We start from the raw sequence: 25,842 nt of genomic DNA, 5'->3' as shown, positions 1-25,842 counted from the left end.
CTCGAGGGTCCGCTTTGGAATGGAGTAAGTTTAAAGGTGCAGATCACGTAGAAGGATGTGGGAGTACATCTCGAGTTTGCTTTCCCTAAGTCCTTGATATCCAGGCTTAAAGAAACAGCCGGATGAGGTGGCCCGAATTGGTGAGGGCTGGGGAAAGGTTCAGGAAAACCGTTGTTAATTACGTCTGACCTCTAGCCTAGCCCCTCCCTCCAATGGACCACTACACTAAATATTCAAAATGCAAATTATTATCTTTGAGATCAGCCTATCACAACAGAGGGCTTGGAATTTCCCGCCCCCTCGCACAAGTTAAAAATACTGGACAACAGCATTTCATTGTTAGATTTCTGTTTGGGATTCCAAAGAGACTCGGTAAGCCCGTTTCGCTGTGCACGCGTCTGTGTCTTGCAGGCAAGCACTTTGGAGAAGCGCTGGACCCTTCCCCCCACCCCCACTCGCATTCGCAGGACTTCCACTCAGGCATGATGCAACCAACTGACATAAGGTCCAAGAAAACCATGCTTGGGGCCTTTTATTGCACAACTGAAGAGGTAGTCCGAGGGAACTGGGACATAAGTCATCTCAAGCACGTAAAGTGTAAAGCTTCTTTCCGTTAAGTCTGTTGCTTTTTGTATTGGGTCGAGTTACTACCTAACAAGTCAACTGCCGACTTTCCCTCCTGATGAGAGTCCATTAGAGCTCAATGCTTAGTGAAGGACATCCAAGGTGTACAACCCGAACTAGACCCCACACCACCCTTCTGTTAAATCCAAGACAAAAGGTAAGCGCAGACACAATGGGACGCCAAGGGGACCGCCGCCTCCTCCAGGAAGCAGCCCGGCCGCCAATCAGAATAGTGAGGTGCGCGAGGCATGCTGGGCTTTGTAGTCGGGAGGCAGGCGCGCAGTTGCCGTACCCACCCCCACCCCGCCTCCCTCCCGCGGTCGAGGCGGGGCCGTGCGTCACGTGGGCCTCTCCCGCCGCCGCCGCCGCTGCCGCCGCGGTCTTTCTCTGTCTCAGCTGAGGCAGCCATCTTGCTCTTGCCGCGTGCTGGTGTTGGAGGACCCTCCCCGCTGCAGGTGAGACCCCCGGCGGGCCCGCCACCCCACGGCCTCCGGCCGCTGCGCACGGTCTCCCCCCGCCCTCCCCTCTCGACACCCGCCGTCCGCTCCGGCTGCCACTTCCGCCGTGGCGCGGCGAGTGGGGGCGGAGGCGGCCGGCCGGGCCTGTCGGTTACGGGCGGCGCAGCTGGGGGTCGGCACCTGAGGGAAGGTCCCCAGCACCACCGCCCGCTGTGGAGGAGCCGGGCCCGGGCTCTGGCCGCTCAGGTCCAGACCCAGGAGGGTAGAACCCTCCTCGTCCATCACTCATTATTCACAACAACAGTGTCAGACGCTTTGAGCAGCAGATCTGTTGTCATCTCTTTTGCTCCTCCCAAACTGAGGTTAGCACCCGGCCACCAAGCTCTTGGGGCCGAACTAGGTTGCAGCGCTCTTCACTTTGTAATAGAAGTGCTTGTTTACAAGTCTCTCTTAATTTTGAGACAGTTACCTATCCTTATAACCTCTTCACACTGCCTGATGATTGATCGCCAGGCACAGTGTTACACAGCTGGTGAATGGCGGTTTCAACTTCCGTTCCCACGTTCTTTCATTATACCTAATTAGTGGCCCTCTGGAAGAATGGTAACAATAGTTACCAACTACTGAGTGTCTTACCTGAACTTGATAATCTATGCTTTAGCCTTCAACTCAGTAAAGTATGCGATGGTATACTTTTTTTAATGCGGGAGAAACAAACACAAGTACAAAGAACCTAAATACCTTTCCAAAGCCCTAAGTGGTAAAACCTCACATAAAAAGTCAGGGCTGAAAATTCAAATTATTTTTATCTTTGTAAACATGATTAAAGTACTTGGATGCTTATAATTTGGGCATCCAATAAATATTGATTCATCTCTGTATACTCTTTTTGGAAGTCCTTGAGAAAAGTGCAGAAAGGATTCGTGGATATTCACTCAGTGATCATGTGGCCCTTGAAAGTCATTTCTCCCTTTGGGACACAGAGAGGAACTTTCCAGGCCTTCCAGGCAGCTAACAATTTTGTTTATAATTTATGCCCTGCTGCACTAACAGGTATCTGAGATGACCTCACACTTGAAACAAGAATGACAGGTACATTAAAGATATTAAGTAGGGATTAAACCAGGTGACCTTTTAGGTCTCAGGCTGAGTCTAAATGTCTTTTTCTATTAGAATCCTACACAGCCCAACTTGCTGTTGGACAAAAGGCCATATTTCTCCTTCCCCTGCTGCTTTAAGCTTCTAGATGCCCTAAAATTATGTCTTTTCCATAAAATACTCCTTAGGAATAAGATTTCTTAATTATACTGACCACCTGAAATGGAATTATTCTTTCATTTACACCATAAGAAAGAGTTAATTTGGGCTTTGCTTTTGCTTCAAATAAGTCTGGACTTTTTGTCTTATCTTTCCAACTGCCAACTCTTTTCTTTAGGAATGTTACCTAAAATGCAAATAGTCACAAAGGGCTAGTCCTGTGCTTAGTTTTAATATTCTCTCCTGACCTCCTTTTTGCAAGAAATTCCTTAAGTGCTGTGTTATTTCACTATAAGTTCATGGCTGTAGCTCTTTTGTGGATGTTTGAATGCAAGGTTGAGGTTTCTATCAGCACATTTCAGTCTGCTGCACAGCTAAGATTGGCACACACCTAAAAGACTGTTTGGATTCTACACACAACTCCCATGCAAAAGCTTTTACCTGCTTGACCATTGTGATACAATGTTGAACAAAGTGAGAAGCCATAGGTTCTAATTTTTATTTGTGAAATGGATTCAGCCTTACAGCTGCGATATATACAGGTCAGTTCTTTAAGTTCAGCTTCAGTACAGAATGGTTAGTAATTTACACGATCTTTTGAGTCTTCTTTTTTTCTTCTTTCAAATGTAAAGAACAGGATCCTTATCATCTGAATGATGCAATTACAAAGTTAGAATTAGGAAAAAAAAAGTTTAATAATAGCCTATTCCCTTATTCCCTCCTTCACATCTCAGTAATGATCTGTTAAGCCACAGAACAAGTCAAACAAGACTGTTAAATTAGCTTTTTTTTTTTAGCGCATGGTATGTTGTTTTCCAAAGCAGGAGTGTCACTGTCAAGACTAGAATTCATGATTTTAGAATGTCCTTAGAATCTTCAAAGGTCAAAATTTGCATAGCTTATTTTTTTGTCTTGCCCAGTAACTTAATGTAACCATGATACAAATGTAACAAGATACTATTTGATCTTTGTCAAATAGTACAGTGAGACATTTTGCCGCTGATGCAATAATATCTTGTTGAGTGTGACATTATCAGTGCAAGGTCTAGAATAAACTGGGGTGCTGCAGAATCAGTGAGTATTATTTGGGAATCTGGTAGCTTCCCACTATTAACACATCTGACCTTGAATAGAGGACGTGACTTGTTTGCTGACAGCCTGACAACTCCATTATTCAGTTTCTTCTTTGCCTAGCCTTTTTTTGTATGTGCCATATTTATTCTTTAAAAGAAATACAGAATGTGATTCCAGAGAAAATGATCTACTTGAAGGTTTTGCTAATAACATTTGGTAACTGTTCTCTGCTGTGAAAGTCTCTGCAAGAAAAAGCCTGCTTGCCTGAAGAGATTTCATAATTGGTTAGGTTTTTCTGAATGCCAGAGAACTGAGTCATGTGTTAGGAATGAATCTTTAAATAGGCAACTTTGAATCCCATTCATTTGCTATTTGTATATTTGACTCCCATGTGGTATTTAATTTTTTTAAAAAAATTGGTTTGTGAAGCTAGAACAAGTTACCACTATTTAAGAATAGAGACGGTATTGATATGACCTTGATGTTAGTGGATATTATATTAACTCAGTGAAGCAAAGCTATTGTTTGTATAAATGATTTTTTAACTTGGTAAAGCAGTGAATTTAACAAATCTGTTTTCCCCCCCCTAGATTTGCAACAGCATGAATCAAGAAAAGTTAGCCAAACTTCAAGCTCAGGTCCGGATAGGGGGCAAGGTGAGTGATTGCCGGAGAGTGTCACTTCCGTGTGCGGTGGTCCTTGAGTGCAGAATCTTTTCAGTGATTACAATCAGACCACATTGCTGTGTGTGTGTGATGGGAATTTGTCTAGATCTAAAGCAGGTAACTAGAAGATGCTTCTCTCCGATGGTGCCATGAAAATAGACCCCTTAGTTTGAATCCTCAACTTTTTATTTTGGTGTGTGTCTTTGTGTGTACAAATATATGTGGGCATTTGAGCATATGAAAGTGCACATGTATGTGGAGGCCCATGGGTGATGTGGGCTGGAGTTTTTCTCATTCATTCTCCATGTTATATATCAAGACAGAATCTCTTGCCAGCTGCTTCGAAGGGTTTCCTGTTTTCCATTTCCCACATGCAGGGATTGTTTTCCCTTTATTTGTGGTCCAAGGCTCAAGGAGAATACTGTATGTACCCTCATCTTTGCACACTGCAATATTTGCAAAAAGAGAAAGAACAAAACTTAGTTCATACATGGATCGCTATGTAGAAAAGGCAGAGAGGACAATATTAACAGGTTTTAACCATGCTTTTCATTGATCATAACCACAGATCTTGAGCAGAGAAGGGAAGAAGTAACTAGTACTTTTTTAAAAAGATTTATTTATTATTATATGTAAGTACACTGTAGCTGTCTTCAGACACACCAGAAGAGGGTGTCAGATCTCATTACAGATGGTTGTGAGCCACCATGTGGTTGCTGGGATTTGAACTCAGGACCTTTGGAAGAGCAGTCAGTGCTCTTAACAGCTGAGCCATCTCTCCAGCCCAGACTAGTTCTTTTTCTCTGATAAAGTTGGATGATGTCAGTTCATATTAACACACGGATAGCCACAATGGTCACATTGTAGCATATGCAAAACTCGAGTTTTGTAACAACTAGGTAAGACCTGGAAGGGACTGATGACCCCATCACAATTACATTTATTTATCTATTTAGTGTGTGTGTGTATGTGTGCATTGATATGTATGTGTGTGTGTGTGTGTGTGTGTGTGTATATATATATATATATATATATATATATATATATATATATATATATATACACACACACACACACACACATGGATGCTTATGGACACATGGCATGTGTGTGGGTCATAGGTAAACATATATCTTCTGTTGCTCACTGCCATATATATACACACACACATATATATGCATATATATGTGTATGTATATACATATAAAATATGAATTATATATATGTAATGTGTGCACATGCACACACAGAGATCTGAGTACAGTTTGCAGGAGTCAGTTCTCTCCTTCCACCATGTGGGTTCTGGGGATTGAACTAAAGTTAACAGGCTTTAATTTGCTGAGCCATCTCACCAGTTCCCCCCCGCCCTTTTTTTTTGAGATGGTTTTTCACTAAACCTGAGGCTTGCTAATTTAGACTGGCTGGTGAGTGAGCTTCTAGACTCCTCTGTCTCCACCTTTCAGCGTGGTTACAGGTGTACACTGCCGTCCTTAATTTGTATGTTGGTTGCCCATATTCAGTTCCTTATGTTTGGCACCAGCACTTGATTTACTGAGTCATATCCTCAGTCCCATATTTATCTATTTTTAATGTAGTGGTTGGTACACGCATAAATTTATCTACTGTTAGCTGATACTTAATCTGTACCAGGCATAGTAAATAAACACGTTTCTTGTTTTTTTGCTTTTTTGTTTTTCAAGACAGGGTTTCTCTGTGTAGCCCTGGCTGTCCTGGAACTCACTCTGTAGACCAGGCTGGTCTTGAAGTCAAAAATCTGCCTGCCTCTACCTCCCGAGTGCTGGGATTAAAGGTGTGGGCCACTACGCCCGACTTTTTTTTTTTTTTTTTTTAATATGAGTACAGATGGTTGTGAGCCACCATGTGGTTGCTGGGAATTGAACTCAGGACCTTTGGAAGAACAGTCAGTGCTCTTAACCACTGAGCTATCTCTCCAGCCCCCACAGTGGACAGGGTTTTGAAGGCCCTCCAAGTTTGAGGCCAGCCTCACCATTTTAGAACTGGTCGCAATGTGAAAAATGGGATGAAATGGGATCAAATAGAGAACAGTCTAGAAGCTGTTGCTTACAACATGGTACACAAATTTAGGGGTTGGTCTGACATAATTTAATGAAAGATGGGTGTGGGGAGATGAAGGGCATAGAGAAGAATTGAGGGTTTCCCAGGTTTTTATTTAATGTAGGACTGTGGTGTTAACCAAGTATAAAATCTAGAAGATAAGGAACTCCTATTTGTGGACTGTTAGATCTATAAACATGTTGAACTTTCTGGTTTTTTGGGAGAGTATAGGAGGGAACAGAGTCTCTAAAGTCCATGTTGTTCAGGAATTGATATGTTGACTAGACTGACTTCAACTTTTTTTTTTTTTTTTGAGACAGTGTTTCTCTGTGTAACAGCTCTGGCTATCCTGGACTCACTTTGTAGACCAGCTTGGCCTTGAACTCACTAAGATCTGCCTGCCTCTGCCTCCCAAGTGCTGGGTTTAAAGGCGTGCGCCACCACTGCCCGGCTTTAGCCTCAAACTTTTAAATAATCTTGCCTCTCTGCATTTTTGCATGCTGGGATTATAGGTAATTTAGTTGAAGTACTCTTTCAATACAGTAGCTCTGCATGGTGGCACACCCTGTAATCACAGCACACTGAATTACAGACTGCCTCACTAGATAGCAAGACGCTGTCTCAAAACAAAAATGTAGAGCAAGCATCTAAGCTAGCCCTGAGTTAGGAATGCTTCACAAATAAATGACCATCTATGTAAAGAGTGATCTGTTACAACTGTGTCAGCAGAGCCTGTGCAACCAGAGCTTTTTTCTCCCACTGGGATTGCTAAGAGAGAACCCAGCTTTCTTCTGGAAGTCCCTGAGGACCTCTGCAGGAGCTATTCAGATACTGGGACCCTGTTTGCTTTTGGTCACTCTTATTTCAGAAACTTAGGCTTTTGGTAGTATTTCAGCTCTGATGTTGCCTACATTTTTTTAAAACTGACCCAGAAAATTAATCCATTATTTTAAATATTTTTTAATGGAAAATTTATTTTTCTAAATATATTTTGTGTATATGTGACTGTGCCTGCTGGTATCATCAGGGGCCAGAAGAAGGCATTGGGACCCCTGAATCTGGAGTTATGGGCAATTGTGGGTTGCATGACATGGGTGCTAGGATTTGAAGAGCAACAAGTGCTCTTAACCACTGAGCAATATTTCCACCACTGAATTTCTAGTTATCAGTAGAGAAATTAACTTTTTCTGACTTAGTAAATAGTTATAATTCTTAACTTTAGGCCAAAATTCTGACTGATCATCATATATCACATCTAACCCATCAAGTTATTTCTGTCTCTTGACATTCTGACCATCCTCAGGCACTACCACAACTCTCATCTCTCACCACATTTGTGCACTAGCCCCCTGACTGGTCTCATAGCCTCCAGATCCAGTTTTCATGTAGTAACCTTAGATGGGAGTAAACAGGTCAAATGAACTGTCAGTAGCTTCCTGTTATAATAAGAGTGAGCACCTACCTGTGAGATTCTAATCTACATGGTGTGGCCCTTGTGTGCCTGTCTGATTTCATTTCCTTCTCCCTTCCTCTTTATTCATTCTGCTCTGGCCACATGGGCACCGCTCTGTCTAGAAGAGCAGTTTACAAGTTCTGTCTTGTTTGGTTCTGCTTGGATCTTTCCTTCCTGATCGTGGGTCTCATTTCTAGGAAGACAGTGCTTTGTTCTTTTACCATTTTGGTTTGTTTTGTTTGTTTCTTATCTTTACCCTGTTTGAAATGATCTATTTAAGTACTTGTTGACATTTTTTTAAAATTATAGGAATGTAAGTAAAATCTTGATGTTTTCATTTCTAGATTCTTAGACTCTGGGGAACTCAGTAATAGGAATTTAATTCTCAATATGTAGTAGATCCTGAGATTTCAGACCATCCTTAGATTTTATTGGCAGGGGCTGTCAGGGATTCTATGAAAGTATACAATGCTAGAAAGTTGTTATTAAGCATACTAAATGGCCTTAGAGTTATACAGTCTGTTCTTTTAACAAACAGTATTTTGAAATAGAATCTACTGAAATGATAAAATCTAGACATTAAAAAGGAGTAATAACTGACTACAGCTGCCCTTAGTTGTTGGCTGAATATCACAACTCTGTGGTCTTGTTAATCACTGCTATTTGGTTAGCTTTCTCCATGTGAAGTTTAGATTGTGGCCAGGAGGATGTGGTTGCTGTAGCCAATTGTTATGCTTAGTAACACCTCTGTCTGATTATTTTCCAGGGTACAGCTCGCAGGAAGAAGAAGGTGGTACATAGGACAGCTACTGCTGATGACAAAAAGCTTCAGAGTTCACTAAAGAAACTGGCTGTGAACAATATAGCTGGTATTGAAGAGGTATGAACACTTGGAAACCCAGATCATAGAGAACTAGCACACGCACAGGTCTTCTGACTTTTCACATTAAATCCTAGCTTGGAAGACTCTAGTGCTTCATGTACATGTCTTTGAAAGAATGTAGTGGTTGAGTTTACTTAGGGTGAAATTACGTTAGTAGGCAGTTAGGGCGTTTCTTCACACTCTCAGGCTTAAGTATTTGCATGCATGACAGTTATGAAACTGCTCTTGAACTTCAGTGTAAAGTAAGATTTCTTTTTCTGTTTTGCTTTGTTTCTATGGGCCACTCTGGACTGGCCTCTAACTTGTGATCTTGCCTCCTTAGTATTGGTATTTAACAGAGTATGTGGCCTGGTGCCTAGCAAGTTGTTCTTTCTAATGATGTAGAAGTAAAGTCCAATTTTTTTTTCAAGTGTGACTTTTATTTTTACCATAAATTCATCTTTCTGTACTATAAAGTCTCTATTATGTCATCCAAAAACATCTAGCAGTAGTTTTCTGTGAATTTGATTCCCTCCCTGTCTTTCTTCCTTATTTTTATTATTTATTTATTTAGGTATTTTCAAGACAGTGTCCCTGGCTGTCCTAGAAGTCACTCTGTAGACCAGGCAGGCCTCAAACTCAGAGATCTGCTGCCTCTGCCTCCCGAGTGCTGGGGTTAAAGGCTTGTTTTTATTTTTTTAAGCTATTGTCTCACTGGATAGTTGCCTGTTCCTCTATAGTGCATTCAGCTGGTTGGATTTACTACTCTTTCAAAAAGATAACTTTTAAAAGTCTATTGTTTTCTCATTGCTGTGACAAAATACTTGACCAAAGTGTCTTGAAGGAAGGGTTTATTTGGCTCCTTGTTTGAGAGTGCAGTCCATCATGGTGGGGAAGGCCTAGGTAGGATCATGAGGCCCAGGCCATATTGACTGGGTCTCGCTGTAGCTTTGGCTGGCCTGGAACTTACTATGTAGACCAGGCTAGTCTTGAACTTAGAGATCTCCCTACCTCTGCTTCCAGAATGCTGGATTTAAGGCATGTAATATCCCACCTGGCTATCACTGAGGTTCTAATAATATGAGCATCCCAGAGACAAGGCATGACGTGGCAGCGCGCTCCACATGCATGCACATGCAAATGACCCAAATTAACTTCCTTTAAATCTACATTCACAATCAGTATTGATAAAATCATAGAAAATGTACAACACATGCACTTTCTCCTTTCTGCTTGAGGTGACAGCGTTCTTAGATAAAAATTAGGCTGTGATTTGCATAACTAATTTTAAGTTTTTTTCTGAGCTGTTGAAAGCTTTTATATATTGTCCTTTAAAATATGTATTTATTCATGATGGAGAGCTGGTGATGTGTGGAAATGAAAGAAAAAATTTTGAAGGTTGGTAATTGTCTACTATGTGGGTCCTAGGAGTCTTACTCAGGTCATTAGACGTGCAGCAAGCACCTTTAGCTGGTGAGCTGTCTTACTGGCTCCAGAGCTTTTATAATTTGCATTGACCTAAAATTTCAGAGAAGCTGGGTGTGGTGACACATGCCTTTAATCTCAACACTTGGTGGGGTAGGGGAGAGCAGAGACAAGTAGATCCCTGACTTTGAGGTTTGCCTGGTCTTTAGAGTTAGTCCCAAGGCAGCAGGGACTACACAGAGAAATCCTATCTTGAAAAAAAAAAAAAAATCAGGTAGTCTCAGTGATGGATATATTAGAGAGAAAAGACACCCTGAAACCTAATTTTAACTTATTTTGGATGATATAGCTCAGTGATAAAGTACTTGCCTGAGTTCTTGGGTTTAATCTTAAAAACACTATAAATGTTTGCCTGAGTAAAAGCCACAACATAAGTAGTAAGTTACAACACAGAAACTCGAATAATACCAAAGTTAACATAACTGAAAATGTTTACAAAGTTTTAGCTCTTCTTTTTCTTTTTTTTTTTTTTTTTTGGTTTTTCGAGACAGGGTTTCTCTGTGTAGCCCTGGCTGTCCTGGAACTCACTCTGTAGACCAGGCTGGCCTCGAACTCAGAAATCTACCTGCCTCTGCCTCCCGAGTGCTGAGATTAAAGGTGTGCCCCACCACCGCCCGGCTCTACTCCTTTTTCTATCTTCAACCCATTCATAGATCCAGCCTCATCCATAGTGATATTTTGGAGCAGATAGTTTTTCTGTCAGTTCTCTAGTGCTCTGTAGGATATTTCGAGGTATCCCAGGCCTCTGTCCACTAATTGTTACCCCCAACACTGTAGTGGTAACAGTCAAAAATGTCCCTGAGATGGCTGTCTTGGTCCACCCCTGTGATCCCATCCCTTTGGAGTTTGCACCCGAGTACAAGTTAATACCAGCTTTGCCTGAATGGAAAGACCCTGTCTCAAAAACAGTCACTGCCACAATCTAAAGAAAAAAATTTTTTTTCTAAATATTGTAAGATGGTTCTTTGAAGGAAAGAAAAAAATTACCTTTGACTGAGAAACATTTGTATAGAGAAATAAAAAGTATATTTCTCTTATAGTATAGATTAATTTGTGTGTGTGTGTTATTTTATGTAGATTAGTGTTTTGCCTACATGTGTGTCTGTTAGAGCCCCTGGAACTGGAGTTACATGCAGTTATGAGCTGCCATGTGAGTGCTAGGAATTGAACGTAGGTCCTCTGGAAAAGTAGCCAGTGCTCTTAACCACTTAGCTATCTTTCCAGCCCCGATATTTTTGAGAACATTTATTCGTTTTTATTTTACATGTGTGCATGTTTTGTCTGCAGCATTTGTGTTCACTACGTGCGTGCCTGGTGCCCAGAGAGGTCATAAGAGAGGGCATTAAATCCACTAAAACTGGAGTTATGGGTGGTTGTGAGCCACAGTGTGGGTACAGGGAATTGAACCCAGGTCTTCTGGTAGAGTAACAAGTGCTCTTAACCATTGAGCCATTTCTCCAGCCCATGTTTTGTTTTGTGAGATAAGGTCTCATTATGTAGCCCAGGTTAGCCTTAATCTTTTGGTAGTCTTTTCTGCCACAGCCTCCTCAGCTGGGATTATAAATTTAGGCACCTCATCCCGCTTTGTGGTATTGACTTTATCCATGTAGTTATCTCTAAGGATATGTATTTCTAAATGCTTGTTTTTGTTCAAATTCAGAAGAATTTATAGCTGTTTGTCCTACACCATAGCCTCCAGAGTCCTGTGTATGTATGTTATGTGTACATGTGTGGGGAGATGTATGCATGTATGCATGCTTTCTATCATTTTCTGCCTTATTCCTTGGAAACAGGATATCTTACTGAATCTGGAGCTAGGCTGGCAGCCAGCAAGCCCTTGCAATCCTCATGCCTCCCTCTTTCCCCCAAGTGTTAGGGCTATAGAGAGCAGTGTAGTTACTCCCAGGTTTCTCTATGGGTTTTGGGGATTTGAACTCAGGTCTTAATACTTGCACAGTAAGTGATCTTACTCACCTAGCCATCTTTCCAGCTCCTATGATCCTTCAAATTACAATTTATTAAAATAAATGTTTCATAATGAAATAAGGACACAGTAATTTTTCTTTTGGAGGTATTGGAAATTCAACACTCTTATTACTGAGCTACATCTTCAGCTCTAGTTAGTAATTGTTAAACTACTATCATACTGATAATGCTGTGCTTTGTGTGGCCATGCTTCTGTTGCAACTGAAATTGTCACACTGAAGAGCTTAATGGCAGTCAACACTTATTGCATGTCTACTGAATACTAACCATTTTGCCAGAGGTGGTACAGAAAGTATTACTCATAACCTCTGTCATTTCTAAGTTACAGCCATGTGGGAAACTAATTAGACAGCTAGCCATATAAATATGTTACTCCATTTCAGCTTCATAGCACCTGATGAACTACTAGTTACAAATCAGAGAGCTGATGCTTGTAGTTTCACCAGCCCCTGGCATCATACTTAACAAGGATTAGAATTCTAGATTTGAACTAAGGAATGTTAAAAACCAGAGTTGATACTATGTTAAGATAGCTGGCTTTTGATCTTTTCAGTTGTACTTTGTTTTTAGCCTTTTCCTCTTCTCTTGTATCTTCCACATTACTTCCCCACCCCCAAACAGCTAATGCCCTCAAATAAACCTGTCCTATGGCCTGGAAGAGAAGAAAGAAAGAAACAAACAAGAAAGAAAATTCATAAATGCATTGGATTTGATCCTATGTTGGCTAATTTGTAGTCAGTGAGATATATATTCTCCACATATCTATAATGTTTTTCTTTCCCATTTGACCTATATTCTGAGACAAGTAATTGTCAAGCTTGCATAGAATTGGATTTTTATAAATAAATAAATAAATAAATAAATAAATGTTTTAAGCAAGAAGATGGCAAAGTAGCCAGGAAGCCAAACAATAAGTTGAGTAACTCTAGTTCATTTCAAATACTTAGTTCATACTTGGTTCACACTTAGCCAGCTGTTTGTCTTTGGGTTTAACCAACAATACTGTCCTGTATTTCTTCCTCTAGCAAAAAGAACAATATAGATTTCAAATCAATTATGACTTCAATGTTTATAAGTCAAGAATATCTCAAATTAGCTGGGCAGTGGTAGCACACTCCTTTAATCACAGCACTCGGGAGGCAGAGGCAGGCGAATTTCTGAGTTCAAGGCCAGCCTGGTCTACAGAGTGAGTTCCAGGATAGCCAGGGCTACACAGAGAAACCCTGTCTCGAAAAACCAAAGGGAAAAAAAATGTCTCAAATTCTAATATTGCCACTTTTCATGCCCAGAAGTGGTTGTAGAAATTCTTTCTTGAACCATGTGATTTGGAAAACACCATTGAACAATTTCCCTTTACTCTTGTCTCTTAGTAAACCATGGGACTTGAGTAGATCCAAGGCACCACCCTTCATACCCACTGTTACCCTCCCAGACCTCCCCGGATTTTAGCCACTTTAACATTTCTACCACAGCTGCAGTCATTTTTAGAATAATATACTTTATCTTCTAAAATTGCTATAAATTGAGTTATGTTGCCATTTGTTTAAAGCAGCAGTATTGAACACGTACTGTGTATGATACACTTCAAAGAACCTTAAATACACCTATTACATAATATACAATTTTAATTCCAGCACTTTGGAGGCATAGGCTAGTGGATTACTGTAAGTTCAAGGCCAGGAAGGACTACATAGTGAGACTGTATCAGAACAAACAAAACAAAACATAAAAAGATCCTTAAATATAGACCAGTGCAGTGCTGAGAAAAGGAAGGGTGCAAAATTAAATAGTGATGTTTGTCACACACACAATTGGAAGTGACTTGTGGGGTTATTTTGTAATATCCAGGGATATCTGTAATTTCTTTACTTAGAGTATTGCTGAAACTTGGAGTTCATTTCTCCCCCTCCCCCCCTGTGCTGTCGGTGGTTGGGACCCCTCTGAAGAAGAGAAGCCACTTCCCACTGTCACTGAGAGCACAAGGACAAGGACAGTTCTGTACCTTTAAGTAGTTAAGTGTTAACACTCCTGACCTTTTATATAATAAGCAGATAGCACCAAGGTGACTTTTAGAGTGGAATCAACTTCATGGTGGAATGACATTGTTTACACATTTAACTTGTGTAAATGAGATCATACTAACCCATAACAAAAAATGCAGAAAGGAAATACATGAGGGGAAAATAACAATTTAAATAGCGTGTATTCACTCTTCTGTTTCTGTAAACCCCAAGCCAGTGGACTAAATTAATCTGAAGTAATCAATTCAAGTTGGTAAAAGCAGGATAGTGTTAAAGAACTCCCAATTATTAACAAAACATGTTCTGGTGGGTGTGTAGGAGAGCTTTGTTTGCAGAAATTAATGAATGTGGCTGAGAAGAAATATTTAAGAATTGGAGAAAACTGTTAGGCCTGTTGGTACAAATCTATAGTCCCAGATACTTAGAAACCTGAGGCAGGAGAAACAATAATAAAGACCAGCCTGAAGCCAAGCGGTGGTGGTGCTCGCCTTTAATCCCAGCACTCGGGAGGCAGAGGCAGGTGGATTTCTGAGTTCAAGGCCAGCCTGGTCTACATCGTAAGTTTCAGGACAGCCAGGGCTACACAGAGAAACCCTGTCTCAGAAAAACAAACAACAAAAAAGAAAAATGGGAAAGAAGGAAGAAAGGCAGGCAGGCTGGCTGGCTGGCTATTAAACTTCCCGGGGTTCCTGTACATATGTGGTGCATATGTACACATTTAAAACAAAACAAAGCAAAAATACCTTTATTCCCAGCACTCAGAGGCAAGCAGAGTTCTAAGCCAGGCAAAGATTCATTGTGAGAGTATCTTAGACAAAAACAAACAAGAATAACAGTAAACTAGGTTGAAATTTTGGTAAATTTACTGAGCATTCAAAAAAGTAAAATGCTTGGCTGATTAGATTTCTGTGTCATCTATGTGGGTTTCTCAGTGGTTATTTTTACTTCATACTTTTCCCGCCTTCCATTCTGTCTTCTAAGTAAGAGGTAATTGCACTGATTTTGTTTGTGTAACTAATTAAGAAATTGGTTCATGAATGTAGTTCTACTTAAGAAAAAAAAAAGTGGCCATGAACTGAGGCCTGAGTGGCTATTTCATAACCACTCCAACAATGTGTACTAGCCAGCACCATTGTAATCCATTATGAGACTCTTTCTCTGCCGTATTTACTGCTGAGATAATTAGGACTATGTAGGATTGCTACTATGTAAGATAATACTGCTTTTTAAAAAGATATTTGTAGTTGAGTCTAGCATGTGAAATACATTGTTTTCTGTGCCCATTCAGGTGAATATGATTAAAGACGATGGCACGGTTATTCATTTCAACAATCCCAAAGTCCAAGCTTCCCTCTCCGCTAACACCTTTGCAATTACTGGTCATGCAGAAGCCAAACCAATCACAGAAATGCTTCCTGGGATATTAAGTCAGCTTGGTGCTGACAGCTTAACGAGCCTTAGAAAGTTAGCTGAACAGTTCCCACGGCAAGGTATGTATTTCAATTTAGTATTTTCCCCTTCTTCCCTGCTGTCACTAAGAAAAACCTAATGTTAAAAGCACCCCATCTGGAACTAGGGCCTAGCTCAGTTGACAGTCCTAACCTTGTATGCATGACATTCTGGTTCAGTCCCCAGCAGTGCTAGGTATGATGGCACACACTTGTATTTCCAGCACAAGTTCAGGGTTATCCTCAGCTGTATAGGGAAATTGGAGTTAGCCTGTACCAGAGACTGTTTCAGAAACAAACAACAAAAGGTGTTTTACTTAAACTGAGAGGATTTTCCTCAGTAGGTAATTCTTTTACTTTTTATAATGCCATTTGTGTGTTTCATAAAACTTGTAGTTTTCTTTTTTAATTAATGAAATGTGTCATAGAATATTCAGATACAGTATTACCTATTGCTACTAAAATCATAAATAATGATAATCATCAATTCTGAATTTTCAGATTAGTTTTTATTTCATACATGTCTTGTTGCCTCTGATCATAAAAGAGCCTTGTATTTAAGTAGTTATATGGTCATACTGCATAGCTAGGTACTTAGATCAAAATAAGTGGTAAATAAGTCTCAAATATTTTTTTTAGTTGGAGATTAATAAAGGATACAAAGGAGGATGCCTTTGTTCAGGCCTGTCAAAATCTACATTTTGTAACTTTAACCTTTTCTGCACATTGGAATCACCAGCTGTTCTGTATATATTTAATTCACGTTAAACTTTTATTGTTTTTAATGTTACTTAAGCAAAAAAATAGAAGTAAATTTTAGGTTGTCTGTATTCAACAGCCACATGAGATTTAGACAAAGAGAAGATAAGTATTGGAGGTGTTCTGTGAAGCTCTTTGTTCTCAGTGACTAATACTCAAATGAACTTTTTGTAGTATTGGATAGTAAAGCGCCCAAACCAGAAGACATCGATGAAGAGGATGATGATGTTCCAGGTAAAGTCTGTCTCAGGCCAGGGACCCACATAGTAGAAGGGGAGAACCAGCAACACAAGTTGTCTTCTGACCTACACCTGCACACATACATACACAGATGCAACACACATAAAATAACACAGTGTAATTTTTAAAATGAAGAAAAAGTGATTTATTTTCTTTCACTTACTGCATAGATGACTTTCAGATTTTTTTTTTTTATTTGACTGAATGTCAGTTGATTTAGAGTGAGATTGATAGTGGTAGGTTTCTAGCTGGGTATTAGCTGGCTTAGAAGACCCTGGAGACGGACCCTAATCAGCCCAAAAAGCCAAGGACTGGAACTTCAGGTCAGAAAAATGTCCCTTAAGTCCTATCTCTGCCATTACATAATACTATCTAAGCCTGGTTCTAGTAATGCTAACCCTCATAAAAGATTACTGGATAGCAGAAGGCTATCTGAGAAAGAACAAAGACACACTATTGCCTTCAATTTGTGTCTCGAAGCACAAACAGGCCTGCCACTCACCTGAACAGAACAAAGACCCTCAAGAAAAACTGTTCTGGGGACTTGAGAAATAGGAGACTGCCGCCTGCCTCATATGCAGTCTGGGTCACACTTGCCCCTCGAGTGTATGCTCTACTTTATTACAAATGTAGTTGCCTGTCTTTTATGCTGTTTCTTTGTGTTTTATCTAAATTCTTTAGAGGTCACAAAGAACAGGGAATCCAACTGAGATCCTCATGATAGGATATATATGAATACAGAAGTCCCTTCCTCATTCAGAACTTAGGATCACAAAATATTCCACAAAGCTCTGTTGCCTGCATATATTAAATTGAAATCACTATGATTATCAATATACATTGTTATTGCTGAAAATTTTTGTTGAGGGGCTGGAGAAATGACTCAGCAATTAAGAGCACTGGCTTCTTTTCCTGAGGACCTGGATTCAATTTCCAGCATTCATATGAAAGCCCACAACTTTCTGTAAAATCAATTCCAGGGGATCCCACACCCTCTCTTGGTCTTGAGAACTGCATGCTCGTGGCACACAGACATACATTTGGGCACAACACCTATACAAATAAAATAATAAAATAATTTTTAAAAATTGTTGGCATTATAACTGACAAAATATTATTAGTTATTTTTGCATAAATTTTAAAAAACCATTTCCTTAAGATTGCTGTTTTATAAAAGTCATTATTACTGAAATGTGCTATTTTTTTTTATCTTTTCTGCTTTTTGACTAATTCTAGTTGCAACTATTTTGACTTATTTGTATTTTACTTATTTTTTCCTTTCTCTTTGTCAGATCTTGTAGAAAATTTTGATGAAGCATCGAAAAATGAAGCTAACTAAAATCCTCTGGGTTTTGGAAGCTGGCATGGACTAGATTTAACAATCAGCTCTGTTGTTCCAAAGTTTTACAGACATGGAGAACACACCTGTTATTAGTTCAGTAATATAAATATTTTGTATATTAATGATGCTGTCTGCTCAGCAGTTCTCGGTCATTTGATTTTGCATTTTGCACTTCTTCCCAGGATCTATCTTCCCAGGATCTGTTCTTTTGGTCAAAATATGAAGTATTGGTACAGTTTGAGGGTGGTTTTTGTTTTTTTGGGGGGTGGAACTTTTGGTGTGTATGTATATGTATGTGTGTGGGTATGTGTGTACACAGTGGACAGCAGATTGGATAACAGTTATATCTTCCTATTCCTTCCTCCAATAGAAATAAAGCAAATCTTTACATTTGTTACTTTTTTTTTCCTAACAAATACTGCACATAATTGATGAAAAGTGAGTACCTCTGATTGCAGAGCTGAGGCGAGTCCTTCCGTTAGAAGCTTGGTGTTAATTTGTTGAATTAACTTTAATATTTTTATACATTTCTCTGGATTGAAAATGTCCTGAACTATTTTGCCACCAGATTGCTGCGAGAGTCACAAGATGGGCCTCTTTGGTGTGGCTACCTTAGACTCACTTCCTAATCAGGCCCATACAATGTCCTTTTTTAGCTTTCTTCCTGGTGCCCTGCCTCCCCACATATTGGTCTTTAAATGAACTGGTCAGCCTTTGATATTACTCTTCTCTCCTGCCTAGCTTGAGACAGAAGTTCTCCATATAGAATTGAGAGAGTGCCTAATTCCTCTTTTTGTTCCTCACCTCGAGGAACAATGCCATTGTCAATGTTTTATTCCTTTCACATTTATAGTTGGTAGAGTTCAAACTGGAATAGCTAGCATGTGCTTCCTAATTAACTTTATACTCGGCTTATCCTGTTTCCTAGGTGTTCTTGGTAGCAGGTGCAGGGGTGCCTCTTTTTCAGCAAAGTTGAACCTGGGAATGTCCTTTTGAATGAAAAGAACATGTAGGCCATATTATCTCCTAGCATAAATAGGCATTCTCTGAAATGGTACTGGCTGCAGGAGAATTTCTTCAGGCAGTTTCCTATTCTTGGCCTTGACCTTACCTCTGAGTAGATCTAATTGATTGTAGCTGCTCTTAACCCCCTCCTGCATGCTTAGGATAGTGCTTCGGGGGAACAGTGGTAAACACAGTATTTAATTGCTTACCTTCTTCCCTAGAACTTGGAGGTAAGTTATATTCATTCACTCAGGTTTTCTTGCTGTTCTGATAAAAGCTTGTGTTTTGACATATCAACATTTATTATAGCCAATATTTTAGGATAAGATCGAAAGAATCTGTTGTTTTCTGGCCCATCACCAAACTAACTGCAGCTTAACCTTGCAGCATGCCAACTTTTGTTTCAAGCTAGATATCTTTCCTTGATACTTAAGATGCAAGACCAACAGCATATTGAGAGATTTACAGACATGAAGGCAAATCTCCCGTGTTCTTTTTCATCCAAACATTTTCAACTTATTTTATAAATTTGTTGATTTTTTCCCCTGTTATGTTTTATATATATGGACGTAACAAAATAAATAACAGTAATAAAATAACAGTACAAAAGAGGAGATATTTCCTCTAGTGCTTCTGTTAATTGTTGTCTTTTCTATTTCTCTATTCTCCATACTAAATTAATTCTCATGTGGGCATTGTTTAAAATAATCTCATCCATTGTTAGGTCAATATTTGTAGCTGGTCTACTTACTTCAGAATTTAGTCGTTCCTTTGCCTGTCCAAGCAAAAGACAGAAGCAGAGAGCAGCGGGCAATGTTGTAGATGAAAAAAGAGAGTATATCTAGAACTGAGAAAATGTGTGTCCTGGTCCAGATTCAGGCTCTCTGTTGCCATGTTCACCCACATCACCCAGTAAGGTTCATCATCCATCCAGTAAGGTACTTCTGCGTGTGAGCTTTGTTCTGCTCTCGCAGCTCAGAATCTCACCTGGGAATTCTCAAGAAGGGATTTTGTCATCTATTCAAGGATGTTGTTATTTTTATCAGTACTAATAAACTTTATATACATATACCCCTTTGCATTTTGATCACATTTTAGTTTCTGAGAGTAATTCTGGTCATTATCTCCTTTTATCCTGCTGTCAGCAGCTCTCTATTCTGGTCTTCCTTTTGTATAAAGGATTCGAGGAGAGGTGACTCCGTGATTAAGGGTGCACTGCCCTTGTAGAAGACCTGAGCTTAGTCCCAGCACCAATGTCAGGTGGCTTAAAACTGCCTGCAACTCAAGCTCCAGGCGTCTGACATACTCTGCTGGCTTCCTTGGTAACTTCACATACTTTATAATAAAATTAAAAGAAGCAATATTCTTTTTGTCTCATTTCTATACTTTCCCTTTTCTGAACAAAAATATTTTGATATGTTCAACAAAGAATTATGTTTTCAAGGTAGGTAGGCATAGAATAAAGGTAAAACATAGGTGAAACTTTAGTAAACTATATGGATCTTGGCATAAACATGAATTAAATGGTTATATTTCTAAATGTGTGTGGTTGTTAAATATATGCTTTGGTTTTTTTTTGGAGGGGGGGGTGGTTGAGACAGGGTTTCTCTGTATAGCCCCGGCTGTCCTGGAACTCACTTTGTAGACCAGGCTGGCCTCGAACTCAGAAATCCTCCTGCCTCCGCCTCCCAAGTGCTGGGATCAAAGGTGTGTGCCACCACGCCCGGTGCCTTGGCTGTTCTGTACTCTCGTAGACCAGGTTGGCATCAAACTCAAGAGATATGCCTGCCTCTGCCTGGCTTAAATACATGCTTTCTAAATAAAAGCTAGATAAGAGTTTCCTAGGGATATTGGCCTTAAATTTTAAGAATAATTCAAGGAAATAAAAGGAGCTTCAAGGTCAGCCTGGTTGGTCTACAGAGTGAGTTCCAGGATAGCCAGGGCTACACAGAGAAACCCTGTCTCAAAACAAAAAAGAGAAAGGGGGAAACAGTACAGACTGTAGAAATTGGTGTGCAGTCTGCTTTGTTTTGTTTCGGTGCACTGTGTAGTACTGGTTGGTCTGGAAGTCAGTTTGTAACTAGACTGGCTTTAAATTCAGAGATGTACCTCCTGAGTGCTGGAACTAAAGGCATACACCACCACACCTGATTAAGTGTGTAGTCTTTTTGGTCTTTTGAGACGGGGTTTCTCTGTGTAGCTCTGGCTGTCCTGGAACTCACTCTGTAGACCAGGCTGGCCTCCGAACCCAGAAATCCACCTGCCTCTGCCTCCCAAGTACTGGGATTAAAGGCGTGCGCCACCACTGCCTGGCATGTGTAGTCTTTTTATGACTAGTATTTTTTTAAGTATCTCATTTATCTATTTGGTGGACACTCAAAATAGTTGGACCTTTATACTTATTTTTCCTATCATGACAGTTTAAGAAGCAAGTACCTTAACTTATTGTTAAGTAATGAGAGCTTATAGGATTCCATTAAATTCATTCCAAGAAGCCAGACTAACAAAAAAGCTGTATATGGGACATATCTGATTGTTTTAATTCAGTGTTTAACTCCAAGTATGCTGTGTCCCCATAAAATTACATCACAATAAGAGATAGTATGGTAGAACAGGGAAAGACAGATTTAAAGATAACCTTTCAGAGATGCTGTAGTGGACAACTCCAAGAGCCATGGTTCATGTTGCTGTATTCAGAGGGTACCATTTTTGAACTACAGTATGAATTATATCCTGTTCATAGTGATCTGTTTCCTCTGTAATTTTTAAGATTTAAGCAGATGTCTTAGAATCTGCCTGAGTGAGGTAAAGATGGATGATTAATGTGTATTATCTTCCAAACCATGGCAGAAAGTTATTTCCTAGGCTGTTAATTAGGCAGAACAAGGTTCTACTCTATAATTGTTCTCAGCTCTGCTTTTATTGGTTGCCTTGACACACAATTTGCATGGATTAATATCGCTTCCTTATTAATATCTTTTGTGATTAAGTTCCCTTAGTATTATACCTAAATTTCCTGAGTATGTCATCCCTACATTCATCTTCAGCATACCATATTGTCATGTTGTACATCCTTTGTCTCCAACATTTACTCAAGAGCATAGTAACTAACATATACCCACTACAAAATTATTTAATTCTCAGTAGGACAGGTATTATCGGTTTTAAAGGGGAACTAATACAGGAGTTACTAAAGGTTAAACTAATTTGTAGAACTAATGTAGGTGTTATGTAGATATATTAAATTCCATACTCCAACTCCTTAACACCATCCCATATTCTCAAAAAATGTTTGTTTACTTGAAATACTGGGGATTGAACCTAGGGCCTCGTGCATGCTATTTAAGGCTCTACTATTGACCTTATCCTTAACCCCACCCCCACCCCCCGCAGTGTACTGAAATGAAAACTATGTGCACATAGCCTTTAGTCAGATACCAAGTTCAAAGTATCTAGTTTTAGCCTGTAGGCCAAACCTATCTTAAGGATTGTTCAGGATGTAATTTTAAATATTTTTATTTTATGTGTATGGATGTTTTACCTGCATAAATATCTGTGCACCGCATGTGTGCCATACCCACAGAGGTCAGAAGAGAGGGTCGGAATCTTGGGAATTGGAGTGAGGGTGGCTGTGAGCTGCTGTGAGGTGCTGGGAACAGAATACAGAATAAGTGCTTCATCGCTACGTTCCCTCTCCAGACTGGTTTTCTTTTTTAAAGAAATGCTAAATAGATGGGTCACCCAAAAGTTGCTAATTGCGTCCTACAAGCATAGTTGTCACAGGTGACTGTGGAAGAGTAGTGGCCTTGACATGAAGCCATTCTCCAGGCCAGGTACTCTGAGCAGATAGATTTCCACTTGAATTCTCTTGCAGCATGGCTGAACTACACCCTCGGTCTCTGAGCCTTTTGATTCCTATCGCCATGGTTTCCTATGGAGGTTATGGTAATCTCTGGCATTTTCTACAGCTCCTCTAGCTTTCGCTTCAACAGTGCATAGCTTACATTGGAACAGTAAGAAGATTAGGATAGACCCTGTGCAAGTGTGGCACAGGGATGTGGGTCAATGAACCGTGCCAGGAAACGTGGTAAGGTGGGGTGGGTTCAGTAGCCCCAGAGGACAGCAGGCGCTTCACCTCCATGTGCAGATGAGGCATCCCTGACATCTCAGATCAAAACAATAGAAAGCATCTGCTGTCAGACCCCAACCTACCCCTAAAATGTATATAAGACCCTATGCAGAAGGAATAAAGGTATTTGAGAGTTACTTCATCAAGGATTGTCTGAGAGCTTCTGTCATATAAAAGCTTTAACACTTAGTGGAAAAGAGTTCTCTTCTGAAGCTTTCACCTCTGGAAGTTGCCTGGGCCCATTGAGGTCATTTCCCATCCCGTGGCCTCGACCTTGGTTCCTAGTTGCTGAGCTCTGCCACTTCTGAGCTGACTCCTGAGCAGCTGCTGTTATTGTGCTTCCCCTCCATGCTGGAGCCAGCATAGCAGGTCTAGAGTAGCAGCAGCCATGGAAGAGAGCAGTGACCACCTTGACTCCCCTCTCCCCTTAGGAGAGTGCTAGTAGTGCAACTCCTTGTCTGCTCCAGCCAGGCCAGAGCCACCACAGATCTCCAGTCGTATACAGACCTTGGGCATACAGACCGGTAAAGGGATTCACAAAACACTCCATGCTTCTTTTCTTCTTTTTCTTCAGAGAAAAGAAAACTTGATTTTTCTTTTTCTTCTATTTTTTATTTATTCTCTTGTACAATATATCCTGACCACAGTTTCCCCTCCCTCTATTCCTTCTAGTCCCCCCCCCCATCTTCCCCCTTCCTCCAGATCCATTTTGCCTCTTGTGTGCCCCCAGAAAACAGTGGGCCTCTGAGAGACATCAACTGAACAACAAGAGAGAGTAAGACCAGACACAAACCCTCACATCAAGGCTGGGTAAAGCAACCCAGTAGGAAAAAGTCCCAAAAGCAGGCAAAAGAGTCAGAGATATCCCTACTTCCATTGTTAGGAGTCCTCCCTCTCCCACATACACACACACACACACACACACACACACACACACACACACACACACACACACCAAGCAACAACCATAACATATGCAAAGGACCTAGCACAGATTCATGCAGGCATCACTCTTTTTTATTTCTAAATGAAACTTATAATGATATCCTAACAAAAGTGGTGTACAGAATCATGTCTTCGGTCCCTTGTAAGATGCCAAATCCTGTCACAGGAAAGCACCTCAATATTGTAACCTCTTCTCTTCCCAACCTAGCTTGACTCTCATTTACCCTGCCCTCAAGCACATATTCCTGGCACTTGGGAGCCAGGTTCTATGGCTACTTTGGAATGGTTTTTTTTCCTTCTTAGCAGAGCCCATATTTACCTACCTGCTCTAATTAGTAACAGTTATAAATCTGGTGGCCAGGAGGGGAAATCAGGGAAAAGCCCAGGGATGTGTGCTTTTGTAAATTACCAACTTGGGGTGTGTGTGTGGGCATTTATCTTCCCATCGGAGACAGTGGGTCACTTCGGCAGTTCCTGGGGAGTCAGAAGAATCATGGAATTCAAGCACACCTCCGACAGATCTTCACCCCATTGTTTAGGACTATTAGGACTCAATTTGGAGAGGACACTTGAATATGTTAGGAATGGAACCTTTTCTAGCATCTCCCGATCTTACATTTTACTTAATAATTCTGCCTATAATATTTCTGTCCACTGGCTTCAAGAAGAGAAGAGCCCTTTAAGTGCTATCAGTGAGGAGGACTCTTGTGGTAAAAAATGGAAATGTTACATATATTTACAATATGAAAGGAATACTAGTGTGACTAGTTTTGCCTGGAAGATTCAGAGCAATCTTCCCAGAGCAAAGAGGTATCGATCGATCAATCTGCTCGGAGAGAGGGATACAGGTTTCTATAGAAGGGGAGAAACTCTGATGGTGACCAACAAAAAGAAAAGAATAAACTTAATAAAGGCTGGTGACATGGCACAGTGATGGAGTGTTTGTGCTGGGTGTGACTCCTAGCACCACACACACACAAATGTATGGTACACGCACATGTGTGAAGAGGTATAAATGCTTGTGTGCACATGGAGGCCAAAGGAAGATGTTGCTATCCCATTCTATCACTTTCTGCCTCACTGCCTTGAAACAGGGGCTTTCACTGAACCTAGAGCTAGGCTGGTGGCCAGCAAGCCCACTGGCTTTCCTGTTTCTGTCTTCACAACAGAACTGTGTTTATATCATGCCTGGATTTTTTTTTTTTTAAGATTCATTTTATTTCTCTGTGTGGTTATGTGCACATAAGTGCTGGCATTCTCTAGAGCTAAAGTTGCAGATGGTTAAGAGCTACTAATGTGGATGCTAGGAACCACATTTGGATCCTCTGTAAGAGCAGTACATGCTTTTTTTAAAGATTTATTTATTTATTTATTTATTTTATGTATATGAGTACACTGTAGCTGTCATCAGACACCTGAAGAGGGCAACAGATCCCATTACAGATGGTTGTGAGCTACCTTGTGGTTGCTGGGAATTGAACTCAGGACCTCTGGAAGAGCAGTCAGTGAGTGCTCTTAATCGCTGAGCCATTTCTCCAGCCCGCAGTACATGCTTTTAACTGCTGAAATATCTCTCCATCCCCATAGGTATGTATAAATAAATAAAATAAATAAATACAGTAAGTTCTATGGAATCCATCTCAAAGAGCCATAAAGATTGCAATGAAAGCTGGGCAGTGGTGGCGCACGCCTTTAATCCCAGCACTTGGGAGGCAGAGGCAGGTGGATTTCTGAGTTCAAGGCCAGCCTGGTCTACAGAGTGAGTTCCAGGACTGCACAGAGAAACCCTGTCTCGAAAAACCAAAAAAAAAAAAAAAAAAAAAAAAAAAAAAAAAAAAAAGATTGCAATGAAATACACAGATCCGTGGTAAAACACAAGTAAGAGCTACTCAGAGAGGAAAAGGTTTCATTCTTAACAGCATTCAGTCCACCATGAAGGGAAGTCAGGGCAGGAACCTGGAGGCAAGAAACTAAAGCATGCTCACTGGCTTGCTCTCCCTGGCTTGCTCAGTA

The 25,842-nt window shown here is 40.4% G+C and overlaps 1 protein-coding gene across 6 annotated transcripts; it reads left to right on the top strand.

Annotated features, from left to right (window-relative positions):
• The first annotated feature begins 284 nt into the window (after positions 1-284).
• Positions 285-20,292, top strand: Btf3l4 (basic transcription factor 3-like 4). Of its 6 annotated transcripts, none has more exons than XM_011240611.3 (7): positions 1,008-1,079; positions 2,136-2,174; positions 4,004-4,069; positions 8,374-8,487; positions 15,250-15,451; positions 16,343-16,402; positions 17,701-19,826. In XM_011240611.3, exons 3-7 carry the CDS (start codon positions 4,016-4,018, stop codon positions 17,745-17,747), a joined length of 477 nt encoding a protein of 158 aa, XP_011238913.1. In that variant the 5' UTR covers positions 1,008-1,079; positions 2,136-2,174; positions 4,004-4,015; the 3' UTR covers positions 17,748-19,826. The 6 variants fall into 6 exon arrangements, with proteins under 6 accessions (NP_001343290.1, XP_011238912.1, XP_006503453.1 ...); XM_011240612.2 differs by lacking the exon at positions 2,136-2,174 and adding an exon at positions 2,859-2,881 and having other exon boundaries at positions 1,018-1,079; NM_001356361.1 differs by lacking the exons at positions 1,008-1,079; positions 2,136-2,174 and adding an exon at positions 285-372 and having other exon boundaries at positions 17,701-20,292.
• The last annotated feature ends 5,550 nt before the right edge of the window (positions 20,293-25,842 follow it).

Source organism: Mus musculus, chromosome 4, assembly GCF_000001635.26.
Source record: "Mus musculus strain C57BL/6J chromosome 4, GRCm38.p6 C57BL/6J".
NCBI lineage: Eukaryota > Metazoa > Chordata > Mammalia > Rodentia > Muridae > Mus > Mus musculus.
Note: the sequence above shows the minus strand (reverse complement) of the source record. Positions and strands in the feature narration are given on the sequence as shown.

Bases quoted from the DNA above. Each gene is read 5' to 3' on its own strand.
- Btf3l4 (XM_011240610.2), top strand. From the start codon at position 704: ATGCTTAGTGAAGGACATCCAAGGTGTACAACCCGAACTAGACCCCAC. The intron at 8,488-15,249 runs GTATGAACACTT...GTGCCCATTCAG, and splicing joins ATATAGCTGGTATTGAAGAG to GTGAATATGATTAAAGACGA. The intron at 15,452-16,342 runs GTATGTATTTCA...AACTTTTTGTAG, and splicing joins TGAACAGTTCCCACGGCAAG to TATTGGATAGTAAAGCGCCC.